The following is a 24,990-nucleotide window of genomic DNA, read 5'->3' on the forward strand; positions in this document are numbered from 1 at the left end:
CAAAGGCTGCATTAACACTTCTCTTTTTTTAGGCAGATATTTTCCATTGTATTTAATGCATGAAAGTGGATGTTGTAGCCTGCATCGCAAAGCACTTTGCATTGTCCATCAGCACATAAAAGTAAAGACTTGTCAATGCATATGCTGGTTACAGCATGTGCTGTTAGGCATTTCCAATTATCGTAATAGAAACACATGTGCATAGAGGCCGGGTTCACAATGGTACAACACGACTGGAAAAAGTAAGAAAAAGTGCGCTTATCTATAACAATCTAAAACAGCTGCAAACTCAAGATGTTTATACAAACAAAAAATACTATGGAAAAGAGGAGTGGAGTTGCGCTAAAAATGTGTGACTTATCAAAAAATAGTGAGCACTATAAAGTCCCAAGTAAGAGAAGAAAAAATCTTCTTAGGCAAATGTAAACTGTATAAAAGTTCTGTGAATAATTAAATTCCCTATGGAATCACAACGTGAAGAAACATCTGGATCACTGCTCCCTGAAAATGCTGACCCTTACTGGATTTTCAGATCCAAAAGGATCAAGCCGAGCAAGTAGCCAAACACCTGGGCTGCACAGGAGATCTGAATCTTGATATGGTCTTCCCAGCAGTCCGTCAGTGGAACGTCCAGAAAGCAAACAAAAATAAACTAGATAGTGTGATATTGTCTGGTAATCACACACAAATTCTCCCCCTGTGACTGGCAGACGGACAGTGTGACATGCAAACCACCACCAAAATACACACTGACCCTTACCAGAGCCCTGGGTCTAGATAGATCAAAACCATAAGGGGGATATGGGCAGCCACTGGAAAAGATCTTCTCCCAAAACAGTCCTCGGATTCACCAGGCAATCAACAGTCATGGAGAAAAAAGCTCACAATAGTGTGATAACGCTTAAAGCATTTATTAAGTAAAAACGTAGCACACTTACATAAGTAACTCTAAAAACAGTATAAAGGATCCGGCCGGTAGTAGAACGTGTAGTCCTCAAATCTCGGTGACGTCAGTACGTCTCCTCCCGACGTTTCGTCTAATCAGACTTGCTCACGGGTAGTGAGGAGGCGTCCTGCGTCACCGCTTAAATACATGTAAAGAGGCGGAGCCGGCTAAGCCAGTAATGGACACACGTCTCAGGTGATCTTCCGTCCGCCATCTTAACTCAGGGAAAAGGAAAGGGCAAATGTAAAAAATAGCCTGGAGATGCCCGGAGACTGAGGTAGCAAGGAGGAAACTGCATAGGCCAATCAACTAACCTCCCATGCATCCCAAAGTCCCAGGAAACGCAATATCCAGGTACAAAAAAGGTTTATTAAAAAATTTAAAAATTGTTTTCAATACAACCCGAGCGGGAGAAGTAAGAAACGTAAAAAATACTAACAGCATAGTTGACTCATGATTGTAAATGTATGCTAAGCCAAATATGTTTAAGCAGAAGCACGGTGGAGACCAAAACTATGGACTGCGGTGTGTGTGATTGCAACACCACCATACCGCAGAAAGGATGTTATTGCAACATGTCACAGCAATTAGCATTGTCAAATTGATAACAAATCACCATGTCGCCCACTTAGATAGAAAAATATATGCAAATTTAGATTGGACATATATAATCAAAAAAACAAATTTAAAAATAATATACCCAATTGAATATATGGTAAATCGCATATATAAATGATGGCTTATCTAGGCACCTGAGACCTATGTCCACAGCACAATAAAACATCATTCGGGCAATGCCCTCATGAAATGCATAAAAATATTATACAGAATATAAAAAATATTATACAGAATATGAAAAATATTCTACAGGATATAAAAACACAAAGATCATATGTATTATTAACCCCAACAATAATTAATTTAGACCTACTATACATAATGGGCCACCACAGCTGTCACCAACAGCATCTGGCCAAGGCTCCCATAATTTTGAAATAAGGGGGGATAAGACCAGGAATACGGAACAAAAGCATATGGCACTAAAGATTTAACCTGAAACTAGGAGTTGTCAATGAAGCAGTTCACATCCACTTCGATGTTTAAACCATGCGGTTCATAACATTTTAAAGTGTGCACCCACAACATTTCCGTTCTTGAGATACTCCTTACAAGGTCACTGCCTCTCCAATGCGCCTGGAATTTGTCTATCCCCATACAAATAATGCCCTTAGGGTCTTTATTATGGGCCACCAAAAAATGTTTGGACACTGAGTGGTCGGGGTAGCCATTCAAAATATTGGTTATATGTTCATTCAGGCGTATTTGGAGTGAACGCTTTGTCCTGCCTACGTATTGAAGGCCGCAAGGGCACTGCAGTAAATAAATAGCACCTGTACTGGAGCAAGTAATAAATGACTCAATGGGAAAGATCTTAGATGAATGTCTGGAGGAAAAACCCGTGGTCCTTTTTGAAATTACTGTATTGACAGCACAGACCTGGCACCTCCCACATTTAAAGAAACCCACGAGACCTGACAAAAACATTGATTGGATCTTAGGAGGGTCCAAGACATTAGGTGATAATTTGTCTTTGAGGGATGTAGACCCCCTGAATACCACTCTTGGCTTTTCAGGGAGAATGGCACTCAGGGTCTTGTCACTTCTGAGTACGTGCCAGTGCCTGGACACAATATGTCGGACACTGGCATGTTGACAAGAATAGTCTGTAATAAAGGGAGCTTTAGGGAGCTTTAGTCTGGAGTAGGTCCTCTCGCCTGGTGCCCGTGACCAAATCCAGAGTTTCCACAAGAGAATCTCGGCCATATCCCTTTTCCAAAAAACGCTGTGTCAGAACACTCGCCTGTTCAGAAAAAGTGCTCTGCTCACTACAATGCCTTTTTAGTCTGAGGAATTGTCCCTTAGGAACCGCTCCAAGCCATGAGGCGTGATGACAGCTGTCATGTGGGATGAACGAATTCCTATCTGTGGTTTTAAAATGAGTGGAAGTGATAAACCTTCCTTCCTTCACAGAGATAGACAGATCTAGAAAATTAATGCTGTCTCTGCTGGCCTCATATTTGAGGACAATGCCTCTGTTGTTAACATTGAGGAAAGACATAAACTCGGATAACTCCTTTTCAGAGCCTCTCTGGGAAGACCATATCAAGATTCAGATCTCCTGTGCAGCCCAGGTGTTTGGCTACTTGCTCGGCTTGATCCTTTTGGATCTGAAAATCCGGTAAGGGTCAGCATTTTCAGGGAGCAGTGATCCAGATGTTTCTTCACGTTGTGATTCCATAGGGAATTTAATTATTCACAGAACTTTTATACAGTTTACATTTGACTAAGAAGATTTTTTCTTCTCTTACTAAGGTACAACACGACTATCGTACGACTGTGGATCCGACTTTGCTCTGCGACTTGAGGTCCAACATCCGTCCGACTTCAAGGAAAAGGGGATCCGACTTTGATCCCGACAATACCAGGCACTTTGTGTCTGGTATGAATTTTTAGGGGAAACTCCACACCAAATAAAAACAAAACAAAATGGCATGGGTTCTCCCTCCAAGACCATACCAGACCCCACGCCGAAAATACAGAGTGGGTTCCCCCCAAAACACAGCCTGGCAGGTCAGGAAAGAGGGTGGGGTAAGTTCCCCCCCTGAACTGTACCAGGCCTTATTCCCTCAACATGGGGTGGTGGGTGCTTTTGGGCAAAGGGGGCCCTGCGCCCCCCACCCCGAAGCACCTTGTCCCCATGTTGACGAGGACAAGGGCCTCTTCCCAAAAACCCTGGCTGTTGGTTGTCGGGATCTGCGGGCAGGGGGCTTATCGGAATCTGGGAGCCCCCTTTAACAAGGGGGCCCCAGCCCCCCACCCTTTGTGAATGAGTATGGGGCACATTATACCCCTACCCATTCACCTAAAAAAAGGGTCAAAAATGTATTCCAAGTACGCAGGTTTTTAAAGTAATTTATTAAGGCAGCTCTTGCGTAGTTTCTGATTTCTTCTCCCCCCTCTGCTGCTGTCTTCTGCCTTCTTCCTTCTGCATCTCCCGGTTCTTCTCCCCTCTTCTGTTCTCCTCCACTTTCTAACCCTCTCTGGTTCTTCTCCCACTGTCTGCTGTCTTCTGCCAGGTCTCCTCTCTGCCTCGACACGCTCTCCAGTTGTAATGCCAGGTCCGCCGTGTGCTATGACTTATAAAGACATGGGGTGGGGGCACCCGGTGATGTCATATAGAGGCCACACCCCTTATGAGGTCACCATTCGTGCATGACTGGGTGGTGACATCATAAGGGTGTGTGGCCTCTATATGACATCACTGGATGGCCCACTCCATGTCTTTAGAAGTCATAGCACACGGCGGACCTGGCATTACACCGGGAGAGCGCATTGAGGCAACATCAGAAGAAGAACAGAGGGAGAAGACAGCACCCAGAGGAGACCTGGCAGAGGCAGAAGACAGCAGACAGTGGGAGAAGAACCGCAGAGGGCTAGAAGACTTCAGCGGAGAGCGGAGGAGAGGGGAGAAGAACTGGCAGAAGACATGAGCGGAGGAGGGAGAGAAGCCGAAGAGGGCAGAAGAAATCAGAACCGACGCCAGAGCTGCCTTAATAATTTACTCTAAAAACCTGTGTACTGCGTTTTATTTTTGACACTTTTTTTAGGTGAATGAGTAGGGGTACAATTTACCCCATACTCATTCACATATGGTGGAAGGCTGGGATCTGGGTGCCCCTGACAACCAACGGCCAGGGTCATTGTCATCATCAACATGTGGACAAGGTGCTTTGCCCCAATGCATCCCCCCATGTTGAGGGGGTGCGACCTGGTATGGTTCAAGAGGGGGGCACTCACTTGTCCCCACCCCCTTTCCTAACCTGCCGGACTGTGTGCTCGGATATGGGTCTGGTATGGATTTTGGGGGGGGGGGGCTCCACTCTGTTTTTTTTTCTGAAAGGCCTGGTATGGTCTTGGATGGGGAACCCATGCCGTTTATTTTTTAGGCGTGGGGTTCCCCTTCAAGATCATCAGAGCACAAGTAGCATGCCAAAGTCAGATCAGTTAAGATGGTGATCGGACTTTAATCCAACTTTAGTTATATTCAATGGGCTGAAGTAGGATCAAAGTCAGACCAAAGTAGTGCAGGGAGCATTTTCGGAACCAACTTGTGTCTGACCAGTTAAGAGGGCTCTCATAAGGTAACAACGGTTTTCACACGTCATGCAACATGAACGCCCAATGTCAAAACGTTTGTCGTACAAGTGTGAACCCAGCCTAAAAGAAAGGTGTAAATGGGCCTTTAAAGAAAAGGGGCTTTTATTGCTGTCTTATACTTTGTTAGAGGTCTCTGCTTACCTGTCCCAGCAACCAAACAGGAAGTAAGAGGAAATCTTCAACGTGTGTGTGTGGTAATAAATATTTTATTGTTTACATTGGCTGCAAATATACCTATTTAGGGTTAGACTTTTTATCTTGTGATGGAAACATGGCAGTGGGTAATTTGACTATTCTAAGTATTAAATTACTGAATGAGACCAGCAACTGCTATGCTATAATATACATACAGTAGGTTTATGCTACTTTTAACTTCTGAGCTCTGAAACTTTTCCCACTTTCACCTTTTGTGTCCTTTTAATGAATGCACATTCATTTCTAAAATGTATTATTTTAACCCAGTCAATACACAAAAGCACCCTATTGAGTGACCTCAATTGGATAGATGAACTAATGTTAATTTAATGCCTCTAAAGGTGAAGGTTAAAACCGTTTCATCTGATGAGTTTTCTTCCATTATGTTCATTACAGCTCTTAATATGTTAGTATTTGTCACTTATGGTGTTGTAGTTTCTAATCTGTTAGGGGGAGTAGATTATTTCTTCTTTAACTTGTTTTTGGAAAATAAAAATTTCAAATAAGTATTTGATAAGTTTAATTGTTTAAAGCACACATACATAATATCACTCTATAGCAGGAACTAAGTCCTTTTTTATAAACACCAGTGAGCCCAGAAATGTTGGTCTATTAGTACAGATATAATAAAATATGTAAAGCCATAAAATGTAATTCATACTGGTGTGATTTCAGATGCAACTTGAGTTTCACAGAATCACATGACAAGGTAAATCACATTATTTTCAATGATGCCCGTTCATATCAAAGTGACTCAACATAGAACAATTTTGGAAAAGGTTTCTGTGCTACTTTGATGCAATTCCATTCCAGTGCAATTTTAGCCCCATAGAGTATGCAAAAACCTTGCTTTGAAAAAAAAAGTTGGTTTGAAGTAATACTACATGACCTCACTGAAAGTTGGATCAAAATCTTATCGCAGAGGTGTGAACCTTGCCTTATTTATATATTTTTCTCAGATGACACCACAATGTATATTAACAATATACTAAAAAGTGCATATTCCCCTGTGTTTTATTTTTATTATTTTTTTATTTTTTGGCAGGACTAAGTGAAACTGAAATGTGCATATTCAAGTAAAAGAATAGGCTTGCCTCTGTGTTGATTAGGATCACAAGAGGAGTTGAGGCAATAGCTGTATACACAGGATCTGTTAGGAACCAAAAAATAGGGTCTTCAGTAAAGTCCTTCAATATTTTTTTTTTAAAACGTGTTAATTTTTTGAATAATCCCCTTGCCTCCGAACATATGTACATATGCATTCTCGGCTTTCGGGGGTTATACCGGGATGGTGCCCACAGCTGCAGGCATCATCCTGGTATAATTTTTTAGAGTGGGTGATCGGTTTTCCGGTGATAACAACTGATGCGACTAAAAGCTGCTCGGTTGTTATCCCTCCCTCCGCCGCTCTTACCGGGTCTCCCATCCGTCCGGGAGACCCGATCCATGATGCACCACCTCCGGCGCCTATAGAGAGACTGACACTAAGCCGTAAACGGCTTCCTGCCAGTCTCCTGAATGCAAACACGGAAGCAACGTCACTTCCGGTTTACTTGGCTGCCAATGGCACTGGATTTTAAAAAATATACAGTATTCAGAATCTGCGTTTTCGGTGATCTGAATACTTTGAAGTGTAAAGGAGGGATTTGGGGTCTTTTAGACCCCTCCATAAAGAGTACCTGTCACCACCTATTACTGTCACAAGGGATGTTTACATTCCTTGTAACAGCAATAAAAGTGATCAATTATTATAATTTTTTTTTTAAAACACAATCTAATAATGTCAAAAAAATTAAGATTTTTTTTTTAAAGTGCCTCCGTCCCCGCGAGAAAACACATACAGAAGTCACGTCCGCATATGTAAACAGTGTTCAAATCACACATGTGAGGTATTGCCGCAATTGTCAGAGTGAGAGCAATGATTCTAGCCCTAGACCTCCACTGTAACTCTATCCTGGTAACCGTAAAAACGATTTAAGTGTCACCTATGGAGATTTTTAGTTTGTCGCCATTCCACCAGTGCGTGCAATCATAAAGTGTGTTTGGTATCTATTAACTCGGTGTAACATCATCTTTCACATTATACAAAAAATTGGACTAACTTTACTTTTTCTTCTTTTTTTTTTTTTATTCATGAAAGTGTCTTTTTTCCACAAAAAGTTTTGTTTAAAACACTGCTGCATAAATACCGTGTGACATAAAATATTGTAACAATCGCCATTTTATTCTCTGCTAAAAAATATATAATATTTGGGGGTTCTAAGTAATTTTTTAGCAACAAATATGGATTTTAACTTGTAAACACCAAATGTCAGAAATAGGCTTAGCCATGAAAGGCATAATATTATAATTAATTCATTGTTAACTTGTTAATAATGATATTATTATAATATTTGTATGGCTGTAAATATGGCTATAGTGTATATTTGTGTAGGTCAGTTATTGAAACAAGGAAAGTAAATATTTAAGTATTTGTATATGTAGCATGCTGTTGTTGTGTTACCTTAGTTTAAAGTCCATCATATAGGTCAAGATTTGCCTTTGTAATTTTTACATTCACCCTTTAGGTAAAATCATGCTTAAAAGTGATGTTAAATTAAGGCTTATAGATGTTTTTATTTTGTTTTTAGGCTCTGCACTGCAAATAATTCTTCAGTATTCAACATTATCAAGATATGCAGAGGCTCATAATCTTAGGATTACATCATATTTGAAGCATGGACGTTTAAGATCAGTAACCTCTAGAGCATCTACAGATATTCCTAGTTCAGTGGAACTCTTCGGTAGACAGTTCCCTCGAGATGATTTCACAAATATCACTAGTAAAATCATGTCTTTGGTTGGACAGAATTTACACAACCAGAGTTATCATCCATTGTGGTTAATCAAAGAAAGAATCAAGGAACATTTTTACAAGCAGTATATGGGACGGCATCAAAACCCTCTGTTTTCTGTTTATGATAATTTATGTCCCATTGTCACAACAGAGCAAAATTTTGACAGCCTTCTTGTTCCTTTGGACCATCCAAGTAGAAAGAAAGGAGACAATTACTATTTAAACCATTCTCATATGCTTCGTGCTCACACCTCAGCTCATCAATGGGATTTGATGCATTCTGGACTGGACGCATTCCTGGTTGCGGGAGATGTTTATCGTCGCGATGAGATTGATAGGACCCATTATCCAGTTTTTCATCAGATGGAAGGTGTCCGCCTGTTTTCATACTATGAGGTAATGATACACCAATTTTTTAATTATTTATTACAGGTACTTGTTTAGCACCATAAATGAATACGACACTTTACATACATACATACACTATATTACCAAAAATATTGGGCCGCCTGCCTTTCTAAACACATGAACTAATGCCATCCCAGTCTTAGTCCGTAGGGTTCAATATTGAGTTGGCCCACTTTTTGCAGCTAAAAAAGCTTCAACTCTTCTGGGAAGACTGTCCACAAGGTTTAGGAGTGTGTCTGTGGAAATGTTTGACCTTTCATCAGAAGCACATTTGTGAGGTCAGGCACTGATTTGGACAAGTGGGCCTGGCTTGCGTCTCTGCTTCTAATTCATTCCAAAGGTGTGCTATTGGGTTGAGGTCAGGACTCTGTGCAGGCCAGTCAATTTCCTCCACCCCAAACTCGCTTATCCATGTATTTATAGACTTTGTTTGTGCACTACCAATCTTTCTTCTGTCATTTTTTTCATACATCATGGGACACAGAGTCAGGCTAATATTCATTACCTGCTGGGTTATACTTCATCATTAGGTTAATGGACACTGATAGACCAAAGGTCTTTAGACAGGAAGTGATCCCATATATAACCCCTCACATACAGGAAGCACATCATTTTTTTCCCAGTATCTGCAAGGTGGATGACACGGTTTGTTTGAGCTCTCTGAGCTCCAGGTCTCTAGTCCCACAAACGGTTCCAGGATGAATCAAGGGATTCATTTGACAAAGCCTATATGCTTAAATAAATGGTTCCCGAGCCTCACAAAGAAGACTTAAGATCTTGCAAAGGTTTTGCCTGTAATGCGGGCTCCAGGCGCTGGACCCTGCAAAGTGAAATCCTGGACACTACAGAGCTAAGGCATTCCTGCAGGGTGCTGTACAGGTCCAAGGGAGTGGACCCTAAACATGAAAAGGGTACCCAGTCCTTGATGGTCCTTAGTGACAGGAACCTGCCATTAAGGGTGAAGATTGGGCCCTTCGTTTCTAAGTGTCCCTGCGCCTGGACGGGTAAGTGAAACCCCTTTATTATTGTGGGGTGTCCCAGTGATTGTAACAATCAGTCAAGCTAGTTAAAGGCTGGACACCTGTGTGCGGTGGCCATACAGGGGAGTTTTGGGTTAGCTGTGGGTGTTTGCAAAGTGTACCTTTTTTGTTTTTGCTTGTGTCTGTCTGTTTTTTACGCGTATGATGGCACACGATGGTGCGCCATTTTGCCTTGGTTCCCAGGGTGCATGTGGTTTCGCAAGAGTGCGTGCCTTCGCAAAAGCGATGCACTGCTCAGCAGTTTGTTTGGCGGCCATAGCGCACATGCATTTGTCGCACACAGATTTGTGTTGTACGTGGATACTGCCATGCCCCTTCACTGGGATCACGTGCATGCGCACGCACGCATGCACAGAATGTTCAGGCGCACACCCAGCTTATGTAAGCTGTGTATGCCAAACATGCAGTGCTTCCAGAAGGCAGCTGTGGGACACAGAGCAGGCACTGAACATACACTTGCAGCAGTTCATTTCTCCTCACATGAGTCACCAGGTGTTGCTTGGCAAGCTAAAGGTGCTTAGCAGGATTGTTACATAATGGCTTGGTGAGCCCTTTTAAAGTGTCTCCCTTCTAAGGTTTTTTAATACTACACACAAGTACTCTCTTTTTGCAGCTAGTAAATGTCTTCAAAAAAGAGGAGTTGGGCTAACACTACAGGGAAGGGCACACTTATGTTGTCAGTAGTTCCTGATGAACCTAGTCATATCCCTAGTGTTGTATCCCCTGAAAGACCACAGGCTTCCGGGCAGTCTGAGCTGCTGTGCCTATCTGGTATGGTGCCTACAGTCAACGCTGCTGCTTCATCCTTTATCACCAAGGATAAACTGTCCTTGGCCCTAGCCGGGTTAGAGAACAGGATTGCTGCCATGATTGCCTCCATCCCACAAGATAGCAGAAAGCGTGACAGATCCCCCTCCCTGGAGCCTCCTAGTTTGGAGTAGAAATGGGTTGAGAATGGGGAAGAGCTAAAAGCTCAGGATTCAGTGGAGTGCCCGGCGGATGAGTTTGCTTCTGAGCAATCTGGACAACAGGATATCCTGTTGATGTCTGCCTCTCAGTCACAGATGCTTTTGATCTTGACTCATGCAGAGGTGACTGAGCCCCCTGGTCCTCTTTAGGATCACAGAGGCCTCTTCAGGCCGCACATGCTTACTCCCTGTTGGAACAGGCGGTGCATGCTCCTTGGGAACATCCTGGCAGGATTTTGTTCCTCTTAAGAGGTTTTCCCTTTAATATCCCATGGATCAAAAGTTTGTTAAGAAATGGCGCATGCCAGCCGTAGATGCAGCTGTCTCTTCCTTAAACAAGAATGTAACTTGTCTGGTAGATAACACACAGGGCTGGAAAGACCCCATTGACAAGAAATTGGAGTCATTATTAGGGATTCCTTTTCTTTTGCCAGTTCAGCTATTCAGCCAGCTGTTGCAGCAATTGGTATTTTCCAGTCCGTAATGGATCAGGTCAAACAGAAAATAAGACAGATATCAATCGGGCGCTGTGTTTTGCTGTTGACACCTTAAAAAGGATTTAATACAGCAGGTTCCTCGTTTGGCTCTCTTGTCTGTACATATGCACAAACTTTTCTGGCTTAAAGTGGTTGTAAACCCACTTTTTCACTTTTACCTACAGGTAAGCCTATAATAAGGCTTACCTGTAGGTATAAAGAATATCTCCTAAACCTGTACGGTTTATGAGATATTCCCCTCGCAATGCGGGCGGCGCATGCGCAGGGGGGAATCCACGGCGAAAGGACCGGCATCCGCCGGACCCTGCCGATTTTAAATCTCCCGCGCGGGAGTGACGTCATCGCCGCTCCAGCCAATCACAGCGCTGGAGCGGCGATGCCTGGAAGACACGCCGGAGCAAGATGACATCTCGCTCGGCGTCGACCAGGTAAGTGGTGTTCACCTCGTTCCGAGGGAAAAATTTCATAATCGGCTAGTATGCGGTGCATACTAGCCGATTATGCCTTTTGCCTTGCAGGTTTAAAAAAAAAAAAAGTTTATGCGGTTTACAACAGCTTTAAGAACTGGTCAGCCGAGCTTCCTTGTGAAAAGTTATTGGTAGGTTTCCCTTTTCACGGGGAACGTTTATTAGCAATCATTTGGATGAATATATCCAAAGGATTTCTGGAGGGAAGAGTTCTCTACTTCCTGTGAAGAAAAGCACCAGACGTCCCTTGTTTAAAAAACCTCAGGGACTGCTTCCTCAAATGTCTCAGCGTCAAGGCGGTTCTAGTTCTAAACCCAGAGCCAAGCCCTCCTTTTGAGGAGATGCACTGACTCCATCGAGTGGGGGGAAGGCTGCTACACTTTACTGACATTTGAAGAACAATAATTCAGGATGAGTGATCACCTCAATTATATCCCGCAAATACAAGCTAGAGTTGCGGGGGGTTCCCCCACAGAGGTTTTTAAGATCCAGCGTTCTCCCGAATCCTCCAAAAAGACATTTATTGCTTCTGGCACTACATCATTCAGTGCATCAAGGAGCGATTATACAGGTTCCTGTGTCCGCACAAGCTAACCTGTTTTTATTTTTTTTTTAAACAAAACGGGGTTACAAGGCCCATTTTTTGGCCTAAGATCCCTGAACCAGTATCTATTAATCTAGTCCTTTTGGATGGAATCTGTCCACTCTGTTGTAGCCTCGCTCCAGATGGGAGACTTTTTAGCCTCCATCGATATAAAAGACGCATATTTACGTTTACCTATCTTTTAGCCTCATTAGAGGTTTGTGGCTCTATCCTTCTGGCTTTCTACAGCTCCCTGGGCGTTCACAAAGGTCCTAGCACCAGTACTGGGTCTTTTAAGGGCCCAAAGGATCCTGGTCCTCGGGTATCTGGACGATCAGTCAGCCTTGAAACCAGCTCAAGGTCTAAAGTATCTAGGTCTGATCCTAGACACGGTTCAAACAAGAATATTCCTGCCACCTGTAAGGATCTGTGCCCTGAAGGATCAGGTACTTCAGATAAGGGGCACCAGACAACCCTCCATTTGGCTCTGTAGGCATGCTTTTTGCTTACTTCAAATGGTGATCCAATATGGAGGTAAGCACCATCCTCTTTTCACACCAGATCTTGGCTAGGCATTGCAAGACATTGCTTTTTTGTTGTGAAACTGTTTCACTTCCTACACAGTAGTTACTTAGGTGCACACAGTGCAACATGTTTTGTATTATGTGATTTTGTTTTTTCAAAAAAAAATGTCTGTATAAGATTAAGTAAAATAAAAACAATATTAACTCTGTTTATTTTATTTTGAGTAAAATATGACATTGTCTCTAATTAGAATAAAACTTTGGATATTGTAGCAGAATACCCAACAAAGGTAATGAAAGCAAAGATGTGACAGCAAGTATATAAAAGCAGAATATTTTACCACTTTTTTCACATCTGTGTTGACTGTTGATTTCTGTTATAAGAGCCTTAGAAACGACTTGCAGGAATTTTGAAGAGGTTACAACAAAGGTTTGGATAACCAACATAAAAAAAGACTAATTAGATATGATTTGTGGTAAAGCAGTGTCTTCAGTAAGAAAAGAACATTTTCTGAAGATAATTAGTAGAGAAGAGCTTGCAAATGGTGTTTTATTACTTTATTTTTCTTTCTAAATTCTTTAGCTCATTTCCCTACAATGGGAATAAATATATAGCACCTATTAAGTGATGTATTGCATGTTTAGTCTAAAATAAGTCCACAGATTTGGGTCACTCCATTTCACCTGTAGATTGGCAAAAATACTTCATTCTGACTCGCAACATATCCTTAGCCTCCAAAGTGCAAGAAAAATGATTCAAGTTGGTACAGTTGTCCCTCGACTTTGCCAGCACGGTATCCATTGCTCCCAGTTACCTGCTGGCATTGCTTGTCATCCAAGGGAACCCTACTCCACATTTGGTGGGAATGCCCCCCTGTGCGGAGGTTCTGACAAAAGATCCTCGGCTTGTATTGCAGACTCATGGCGACCTCAGTTACACCCTCTCCTGAGGTAGTTATGCTATCTATGCTCCCTGGACCACTTAAATAGGTCAAAAAATACATTTTACGTCACTTTCTGGCGGCAGCTAGAGCGTTTCTGCCCAGACATTGGAAGTTGACAAGCATGACTTCCCTGGGGGATTGGGCAATTGAAGTGGACCAAATCAATAGCTTGGAACAAATGTTGTCGAAGGAAATGGCTAAGGAAGAGCAATTGTCCAAGAACTGGACCTTGTGGTCTATGTTTCGTTACTCCATGGAATTTATTCCATGGGCTACAGAGGACTCCACCAACGTAACTGTGTAACCAGAGTGGAATGTCTTTCTCTTAATATCTATATTCCCTACTACCTTGACCCTTCTATCCCCACTCTTCTTTTTTTCCATTCTCTTTATATGTTGCAGTGTTACACGATCACCTGAATCATAATCTCTAGTCTCATCGGACTGGTAGTGTGGCACACACAGAGCTTCTCCCTCAGAGATAACACATTTAGCACAGCAACAAAAGCCCTGGCGTGTTTGTAATGGGTGGACACCACTCGATGAGTGGATAGTGGTGCTCACCTACCCTTAATAAGTCAGGTTAGACGATATAGCTATACAGGCTTATATACCAAACTAAATCAATCGAAGCTCACAAATTGTCTAAAACATAAGACAATATGTTACCAGTATCGCAATGAAGTCTATTTCTGTTTTTGTGTGATTGAATGACATAACTGCCTACTGTACATTTTTTTTTTCTCAATAAAAACAAGATTGAATTAAAATAAGTCCACACTAAATTTTTGCCATCACTACACCAAACTTGTGACTACCAGGATAGGTAAACAATGTTGTAAATGGCCTGTAAAGTTTGGTGATACTTACCCTAAATGAAAAACAGACTTGAAAGACTACAATTAAGTTCATCCCAACAAATTGATGACAAAGAATAGAACACGTCCTTTTAAAAGCATTTCTAAAGCAGCGAGCATTTATAATGAATAAAACCAACTTCATTTGTCAGGACCCAGATTTGAACATGAAACCTCTGCTGTTTGTCTCTTCTTGCTGAGCCACCTGGGATGCTAGACAATTGCCTTGAAAATTGTTTCTCTTGAACCTTGAATTATTCGCTCCTTCCATTGACTCCCTATTTTAGCCATGCCTCTGCACTTCCTGTTTGCCAGATTATTGTGCTCTTTCCAGCCAATATCTCGTTCTTGTCACTCGAACATGCTGCCATTAGTTTCTTCACTATCACTCATTACCGACCTTTGGCTTGTTCCTCGTCTACGCTTCTTCTTGATCCCAACCTGCACCCACTTGTCACCAAACTTTGGCTTGTTTACGGACTATGCTTCTGTTTGATCCCTACCTGCTTTATCTGCTACTGGACCCTGGGTTACCTCCTAGTGGGACAATCCTGAGAACCGCGACCTTACTAAAACACAGCAAAACCAATCTCCACCATCAGGAGCTCTAGTGAACATCAGTCAGTGCTTAGACTGTGTCATCCACCAGGGTGACCTGCTTCTGTACTTATCCATTGGTTGGTGGTAGCTGGACCCCTGACTGTGACAGCATTCCACCTTGTGACTCATCATTTATTTTTTAAAACCTTCATTTAGAATTACTCGCTACGTCCTGGGACTGTCTTTACATTTTTTAAATTCCACAATTCTGCATTATGTACATGACCTTTTGATCAGAGGACAGATATGAGGAGGAATATCTCAGATTGCAACCACTCTTTCTCAATGTCTGCAGTGTGATACTTTGCCCCGCTTACGCACACCTTTTTATCATTGATATACAGTGCTGTGAAAAAGTATTTGCCCCTTCCAGATTAATTTTTTTTTGCATATCTGTCACACTTAAATGATTCAGATCATCAAATAAATGTTATTATTACACAAAGATGACCCAATTAAATTCAAAATGCAGTTTTTAAATGATGATTTAATTTATTAAGGGAAAAAAGCTGTCCAAACCTGCCTGGCTTTACGTGAAAAAGTATTGCCTTGCTAAATCATGAATGAACTGGTATTAAACATATTTTTGGAAAATTTATTTCACTTGCCACAATCAAGCCTGATTACTGCCAGACCTGTTGAATCAAGAAATCACCTAAATAGAAGCTGTCCTGAGAAAGTGAAGCATGCTAAAAGATCTTAAAAATTAACACATTATGCCACAATCTAAAATAATTCAAGAACAGATGGGAAACAAAGCAATTGACATGTATCAGTCTGGAAAGGGTTACAAAGCCATTTCTAAGGCATTGGGATTCCAGGGAAGCACAGTGAGAATGGTTATCCAGAAGTGGAGAAAACTTAGAACAGTGGTGAACCTTCCCAGGAGTGGTTGGCCTTCCAAAATGTCTCCAAGAGTGCAACAGCGACTCATCCAGGAGGTCATATAAGAACCCAGAACAACATCTAAAGAACTGCAGCCCTCCCTTGCCTTAGTTAAGGTCAGGTTTCATGATACAATAATAAGAAAGTTACTTTGTAAAAATGGCATCCATGGGAGAGTTCCAAGGTGAAAACCACTGATGACCAAAAGGAACACAACATTTCATAAAAGGAACATCATACCAACAGTCAAACATTGTGGTGGTAGTGTGATGTTCTGGGACTGCTTTGCAGCTTCAGGACCTGGACGACCTGCCATAATAGATGGAGCCATGAATTCTGCGCTCTACCAGAAAATCCTGAAGGAGACTGTCTGGCCATCACTTCTAGACCTCAAGCTCCAGCATGCTTAGTTTATTGCAGTGGGACAATAATCTGAATCACACCAGCAAGTCCACCTCTGAATGGCTCAAAAAAACTAAATTAAGGTTTTGGAGCGGATTAGTCAAAGTCTGGACTTAAAACTGATTGAGGCGATGTGACATGACCTTATACAGGCCATTCATGCTGGTAAGCACTCCAATGTTATATGGTTACATAGCTAGTCTGGTTGAAAAAAAGACACAAGGAAAAAAAGTAAAAAAATACTATCCTATATACACAATCCTATACCCACAGTTGATCCAGGGGAAGGCAAAAAAAAAAAAACAGAGCGAAGCATGATCCAATATGCTCCAGCAGGGGAAAGGTTCCTTCTTGATCCCCCAAGAGGCAATTCAATATTCCCTGGATCAACTTGACCTATAAATATTAGTATCCAGTTATATTATATATATTCAGGAAATAATCCAGTCCTTTTTTTAAAGCAATCTACTTAGCTAGCCAGAACCAGGTCTTGAGGTAGAAATGTTCCACATTTTCACAGCTCTTACTGTAAAGAAGCCTTTTTGTATTTGGAGATTAAATCTCTTTTACTCCACATGTAAAGAGTACCCCCTTGTCCCCTGTAATGACCTTAAAGTGAATAGGGGGTTGTCTACGTGTTTTTTCACCTTAATGCATCCTATGCGTCTGGCCCTCCAGCCCCCCCCCCCCCGTTGTACTTACCTGAGTCCTGCATTTCTGTGGGCTTGTCTCTACCGAAGTTCCTCTAATCTTTCCTCATTCCCCCATGTCTCTTAGTTTGCTTGCTCTTATCTGCACCTTCTCCAGTTCCCACAATTTCCTTTTTGTGAACTGGTGCCCAAAACTGAACTGCGTATTCTTGATGATTTATTAATAATGATTTGTACAGGGGCACAATTGTATCTCTGTCTCTAGAGCAGGGATATGCAATTAGCGGACCTCCAGATGTTGCAAAACTACAAATCCCATCATGCCTCTGCCTCTAGGTGTCATGCTTGTAGCTGTCAGAGTTATGCTATCCCTCATGGGACTTGTAGTTTTGCAACAGCTGGAGGTCCGCTAATTGAATATCCCTGCTCTAGAGTATATACTTTTCTTAATACAATAAAGGATTTTGCTTGCTTGGGAAACCGCTGCTTGTCATTGCATGCCATTATTGAGCCTTTCTCCTTCCACTCATGAGGAGGCAGTAATATCCATCAATGATATGCAGCACTGATATGCAGCACTGATATGCAGCACTCATATGCAGCACTGATGGGCGGCACTGATTAGCAGGCACTAAAAGGCAGCACTGACTGACATTACTGATGGGCACAGATTGGCATCACTGAAGGTCAAAAATTGGCATCACTAAGCACAGATTGGCATGACTGATGGGCACACATTGGCATCACAGATGGGCACTGACTTGCATCACTGCTGGGCACTGTTAGGGCTGCACTGATCTTTAGGGCACTGATGATCAGTGCTCAGATTACAGTATGATTTTAGATAGGGGTATTAGAGTAAAAGTGGCTGAATACAAATGCATGCCACACTTTTCAGATATTTATTTGTAAAAAAAAAATGAAAACCATTAATCATTTTCCTTCCACTTCACAATTATGTGCCCCTTTGTGTTGGTCTTTTACATAAAATCCCAATAAAATACTTTTATATTTTTGGTTGTAACATGATAAAATGTGTAAAACTTCAAGGGGTCAATTCGGCCGCCAGCAGAGATTTAATGCTCCCCGCTAGCGGCCAAAAAGCGCCTCTAAAACGACAGTAAAGCGACGCTAAAACTAGCCACATTTTAGTATAAAAAGCAGCCTTACGGTTTTGGTTGTAACATGATAAAATGTGTAAAATTTCAATAGGTATGAATACTTTTTCAAGGCACTGTAAACACGCTATATGAGAAATCTATCTAAAATGTTCTACCAAATGAATTTGACAATTTTTGGGGGTGAGATGGGGCACCCAAACCTATGTTTGACGTCATATCATAAATCTAATTGGAAACTAACATAACACCCAGTGAATAAATATCATGGGTAATAATTTAGAAATCCAACCTGTCAGATTGGTTACACAGGTTTTATGCTTCTGGGTAAGATTAAACTATACCAATTTAACCTAAACAACCACTGCTCTGGATTCCTGTGATGTATGGTGTGTGGGAAGCAGCAGCTGATACGGCCATAGGAAATATAAATTGTGCAGAAACCCCCTTTAAGTTGTGAATAAATGATGAACAAATGTGAAAAAATAGCTATTTCCTTTTCACTGTTTTAATATTTTCAAACATTATTTTTCTCTTATGGTTTTTCACATGTAAATGGTTCTTCCTGCTAAAATCAATAGACTTGTGGTGTCACCTATATCCTTCCTGTAAACAATATCTTCTCCAATCATCAGGATGTTTTTTTTTTTTTTTTGGTTTGTGGTGTTGTAGATAAGAAAAACCCAATGTATGTCAAGTTTAATGATCTTCACTTTTGCAGAAATGTCTTTTTTTTTACGTAACCTACGTGTGCCTTGCCATTATATTTCAAAAGATGTTAATACTTAATACTTAGATTGATGCTCATTTTGTCAAGGGGAATCGGGTAGTTTTTTTAAAAACGAAGCAGTACTTACCGTTTTAGAGAGCGATCTTCTCCCGCCGCTTCCGGGTATGGGCTGCGGGACTGGGCATTCCTATTTGATTGACAGTCTTCCGACAGGCTTCTGACGGTCGCATACATCGCGTCACGAGTAGCCGAAAGAAGCCGAACGTCGGTGTGGCTCTATACGGCGCCTGCGCACCGACGTTCAGGTACTTTCGGAAAATCGTGACGCGATAGATGTGACCGTCGGAAGCCTGCCAATCAAGTAGGAACGCCCAGTCCCGCAGCTCATACCCGGAAGCCGCGGAGAAGATCGCTCTCTAAAACGGTAAGTACTGCTTCGTTTTTAAAGAAACTACCCGATTCCCCTTGACAAAACGAGTCTCAATCTAATGTTAAAAATTTACATTTCCGGTTGAACCTCCACTTTAATATCTTTTCTAGAACACTGTGTAAAGTTTTCACATAGTAATTATATTTACTTAGCGTAGCAGGGAGGAAGGAGTGAAGCAAGAGTGAAATATTCTGCAAGTTGATAGCAACTGTCTCTTTTTTTTTTTTCAATGATTGTGTCTGTTTATTAGACAGGTACATGTAGGTAATCATCTAAATCAGGGCTGCCTTAATAGCATCATGGACCCCTGGGCAAAGTAATGCTCTGGGGCCCCTACAATGATGACAGTGCAGGTAAACAGACATCAAGAAGGTAGGAGGCAGGGTGCCTCCCCTGTGTATCGATCACTCTCAGTACCATCGTGGAGCCCCCAATTTCGGGGCAGCGTGGGCTCAAGGTCCAGCTGCTTTGGGGAAAGTGCAAGGGCCCCCCATGCAGCTGGGGCCCCTGGGCAGTGCCCAGGTGTGCCCTCTCATTAAGACAGCCCTGATCTAAATACAAGGCTGCTGATAATGATGACACAATTTGGACACGTCATAGTCACACAAGGCAAGCTGGGATGGGACAGATAGGACAAAAGTTACTGATAACTACAAGATTGGGCAAATTGTGTCCCTACTTTGCTAGTATATAGCTCCCAACTGTCCCTGATTTGGAACAATGTCCCTATGTCCTTCTTTCCTCCTCATTTGTCACTTATATTTGTCTGATCTGTATAGATGTATATAAAATGCACCATTCATCTTTCAAAAAGTGTTTTACAGTGCTAAACCTTTCATCCAATTTCTAAATTGCTGCATTTGTAAATGTGGTAAAAAAAAGCACTTATGGATTTAACTAATCTTTTTTTTTTTTTTTTTTTAAGGGGTGTCCCGATATGCTCCTGCACAGTAGAGAATCCCAAAGGAGGTTACATGCCGGTTTAAAAGGCATACGACTGGCACTGCAGTTTTTTTTTTTGCTGTTGCTGCAGCAAGCACCTCGGTTGAGAAACCCTGCTTAAACCTGATGTGCACAATATGTCATTGCAGTGAACATTTGATGAAGAGTGCTACATTTCCTGTGGGAAAGTGAATAGTCTTTTGTTAATGTGATTTTCCAAGCCTCTGCAAATTTTACCAACTTTCGAAAAAAAGTGAAACTTGTGAATTATTAGCCATGTGTTAGCCATATTAGCCATGCTGGATGCTCATATTTCTGCATGGAAATCTTGTTTTTGAGTAATTTAGCAAATTAACCATTTCAGCTCCGGAAGGTTTTACCCCCTTCCTGACCAGGCTTTTTTTTGCGATACGGCACTGCATCGCTTTAACTTACAATTGTGCGGTTGTGGTTGTATGGGTCCAGTTTTTTTTTTAAACAAACATGTTATACTTGCCTCCACTGTGCAGTTTGTTTTGCACAGAGTGGCCCCAATCGTCCTCTTCTGTGGTCCCACGGCAGCTTTTGTGGCTCCTCCCCACAAGAGCTAACCCGCTCTGGGAAGCATTCTCCCGAGGGGGTTACCTTGCGGGTGTGCTCCCGTGTGATACACTCAGCAGCCATAGCTGCCAAGTGTATGACTCGGCCCCGCCCTGGCGCGCCACCCCATTGATTTGATTGACAGCAGCGGGAGCCAATGGCTGCGCTGCTATCAATCTAACGAATGAACAGCCAACAAGCCATTAGAATGCTTTAAGGTGAAAAAACACAAAGGTTTACAACCACTTTTAAAGTGTTTGTAAAGACAGAAGGTTTATTGGTTAAACTAGATTGAAAAGTGTATTTTTACAACGGAGGGCTCAGGTGAGTAAAACGGGGAGGGGGGGGGGGGGGGCGGGGGGGCCGGGCAGTGTCAGAAGTTTTTTCACCTTAATGCATATTACAACCCCTTTAATGCTGAACTTAACTACTGTATATCTGATCACCACAAACTGAAAATGCCGTTTAATACATTTTTAATATTCAAAGCAAACTCCCCCATCCATCCATGTCTCCATGCATTTTTTTTTTTTTTGAGAAATCACTTTGAAAAAACACCCTCCTAGCATTTCTAGCCAAGGAAATCTTGAGTAAGGGCAGATGATTCATATAACATTTACTTTCTGGGATTCATCTGCCCCTAGCTCTAGCATGGAAGCAGGAAGGTGTCCCCCTGCTCCCCTCCACCCAATGAAAAAAAAAATGCCCATGAAGTCTCCTAGAACGTGTGGCATCATTTTTGCCCGGACTAAAAACCAGACAGAAACTAAACAAATGTAAAAAAATAAAAAAAGTTTAAAGCAAGAAAATATATAGGTGGATTCAGAAAGACTTAGGCCAGCGTATCAGTAGAGTCCCTCTGCCCCGTTGGGCTTCAAAGCGGAGCAGGTAGGGCGGGCTGTGTGGGAGGACCCCCTCACACACCCGCCATTGCCACCCGGGGCATGGAGAAAGGTGGCAGATTGCCTCTGGGGGAGGCCTACCTACTTCCAACTCCTGCAGTCCGGCTCCTCTCTCGAGTACATGCACAAAATACACTTTAAGAAAAAAAAAAAAAGTCTGAATTTGCGCCGGCGCTAATTTAAGCTTATTCTGGAAACCAGATATGCTTAAATTAGGCTCAGATACGAGCGGCGTAAGTGTCTTACACCGTCGTATCCTAAAGTGTAATTTTTAGGCTGACCGCTAGGTGGCGCTTCCATTGTGGTCGGCGTAGAATATGTAAATCACTAGATACACCTATTCACGAACCTACGCCCGGCCGACACAGTACAGATATGCTGTTTACGTAACGCATTATCAGGCCTAAAGTTATTCCATCAAATAGCTGGAATAGTAATGTTAAGTATGGCCGTCGTTCCCACATCGAAATTCGAAAATTTTACGTCGTTTGCGTAAGTCGTTGGATTTACGTCATTTACGTCCACGTCCAAACCAATAGGACCGCGCAGCGTACTTTGCTGCAATGCACACTGGGATATCTACACGGACAGCGCATGCGCCGTTCGTAAAATACGTCAATCACGTAAGGTCACCCTCCATTACCATAAAACACGCCCCCTCAGCTAAATTTGAATTGGGCGCCATTACGCCCGCCCGATTTACGCTACGCCGCTGTAACTTAGCAGGCAAGTTCTTTGTGAATCATGTACTTGCCTCGCTAACTTACGGCGGCGTAGTGTAAACACGATACACTACGCCGCCGCAACGATACGCCTGCCTACCTGAATCTAGCTAATACTCTACCTATTTATTTGCTAAATTCTGCAACATAAGGATTAACATAAATTAATTGTGATTGAGAGAGAGCTTTGTTTTTTGTTTTTTGTTTTTTTACTTTGCTGTTTAAGGCCTCCTTTAATGCTGGCCAGGTAAAAAAGGGGAGGACCAGATCAGCCTCAGCTCGGATCCTCCTCATCAGCAGAGACCACGTGGAAAGGTGCCCCCGCATTTCTCCTTGTTTACTCATCCCAGCTAGACTTATCATAGTTTTATGTTAAAATATGAGCATTCTATTTTGGAGTTGGCCTTTATCAGTATCGGCTTTAATTCTGCATAAATCAGTAGTAGTAGTAAGACCACTGAGGTTTTTATCTCAAGGTTAAAGCATAATATTTACTCCCCAAAAGCAGCACAATTAAACACTGGACGTTTCCTGTATATTCTCATCTGCATTTCTAACTCTAAAAGGAATGTTATGTTCCTTTTCACATGTGAATTTACAGAAAAGAGGTTGCATAAATCGCTTTGCTTGTTCTGTTTAAATTAGTATAACAGAATGCATTCTAATTTAAACCACTCATACATACAAATGGGAAACTTCCTTCGCTTATCATTTATATATTTAAATCAGCTTATACAAATGGCACCTGTAAATCCATGAACCTATGTGTTCCTTGTTCTGTAGGATTATGATTATACTAATAAACACCTATTACAGTGCGTTATTTTACATAGCGAGTACTAGCACCAATAATTATACATCATATAATTAATACATAATACATAACACACAAGTTGTTATATAAGTTTGTCATCCTATAATGTTTCTTTTATTTTTTAGCTGTTTGCTGAAGTTAAAAATATGGATTCTTGCCAGCTGTTTGAGCAGGGGATTCGTACATCGAACAAGCAAGAAGCCCACACTTTGGAGGCTGTGAAATTGGTGGAGTTTCAGCTGAAGCAAGCACTTTCTAAACTAATAATGCATCTTTTTGGAGAAGGTAGGTGTTTTTCTATGAAAACTTAGTGCTTATGAACAGTTGATGATGGCTGGACAGACTAACTGGTGAATGATTGTTCTTTCATTAGAACGTGCATATACTGTAGTGCCATAAACATGCTCGCTGAATATCATATGTCTGCAGGTTAAGGCACTGTACAGAAAACACCAAAATAAATCAACCTTTAGACCGCTTTCACACTGAAGAGTTTTTACAGCGCTTTAGCATTTAAAATAGCGCTATTAAAATGCTCATAAAACGCTCTCCATGCATCTTTGGAGCAGCTTTTGGGCGCTGAAAAAAAAAACGCTTCAAAAATGCCCCTCTCCATTGAAACGATTTGAAAGCGCTGTAAACATGCCTTGCCCTTTTACACTGAGGCGTTGAACTGGCAGGGCGTTGAGAAAAGTCCTGAAAGCAGTATCTTTGGAGCAGCTTTTGGGTGCTGAAAAAAAACGCTCCAAAAACGCCCCTCTCCATTGAAATTAATTAAAAGCGCTGTAAAAACGCCTTGCCTTTTCACACTGAGGCACTGCAAAAACGCCCTAAAACTTTAGGGTCTTAGCGGTGCTTTACCAGCACATTGGGATTGCAGATGAGGCTTTGCTCGAATAACGCTCGGAAAACGCCCCAGTGTGAAAGGGGCCTTATTACCAAAATTGATCAGCTAAGTACCTGTTACAGTCTCAAGGTCCCTACGAACATTTTAGTAATCTTCCTGTCTAACCAATCACTTTATGTCTGTAAACGCATTAGTTGTGTATACCTGTTACAGCTGACCTCTACTTTATTTTTTATATTTTTTTATTCTCTTTATTGAAACATTTTTTTAATGTTGATGTACAAAGCAGGGGCGTTGGGGCATACCCCGGCCAATCTTTTCACTTAACCACATGCATAACAAGATGTAGCTAACATTGCACCTTAAAACTACAACACAACATAATCACCACTCAGGTTACACATGATAGGATTATAATATGAATTATTGGTTCTTGGAAGACCTCATCTTGTTCCTAGTTGTCTGAAATGGATGCTACGTGGACATTTAGGAGTAGATGTGGTTATTTTGTTTTCTATGCTTTCACCTCCGTTTACCTATTTGTAGTACTGACCTCATCTCTTCGCATATCAGGTAGATACAGGAAATGTATCTGGGTTACTCCCCTGAGGGCCAGTCATCAGCTGGATCTAATTAATTAACACAATTTAATGTGGTAAAACAATTATTAAAAAAGTACTTTTAGAGTGTAATTCCTGATTATAAGCTACAAAGCATTTCTGCACATGTAAAAGTGCCTACCTTTTTATAGCATAACATAGCTTTGAGCGTTTTTTACCTCATTAAAGGCCTATGATCGATGGATAATGGTAATGGCATCATCAGGGAGGGAGATATGGGTTAGTAACAGGTAGAGCTGCAAAGCTTGTGCTTTCACTAAGATGTT

General features: G+C 41.7%; 1 protein-coding gene across 2 annotated transcripts in view; it reads left to right on the forward strand.

Moving 5' to 3' along the window:
- Positions 1–24,990, forward strand: part of FARS2 (phenylalanyl-tRNA synthetase 2, mitochondrial) — a 514,600-nt gene that overhangs the window by 120,197 nt on the left and 369,413 nt on the right. For both annotated transcript variants that reach the window (XM_040353668.1, XM_040353667.1), the window contains exons 3-4: positions 7,990–8,591; positions 23,383–23,542. In XM_040353668.1, the coding sequence (XP_040209602.1) occupies positions 7,990–8,591; positions 23,383–23,542 (762 nt within the window). The remainder of the gene's footprint in view (positions 1–7,989; positions 8,592–23,382; positions 23,543–24,990) is intronic.

This window comes from Rana temporaria, chromosome 5, assembly GCF_905171775.1.
Source record: "Rana temporaria chromosome 5, aRanTem1.1, whole genome shotgun sequence".
Classification (NCBI taxonomy): Eukaryota; Metazoa; Chordata; class Amphibia; order Anura; family Ranidae; genus Rana; species Rana temporaria.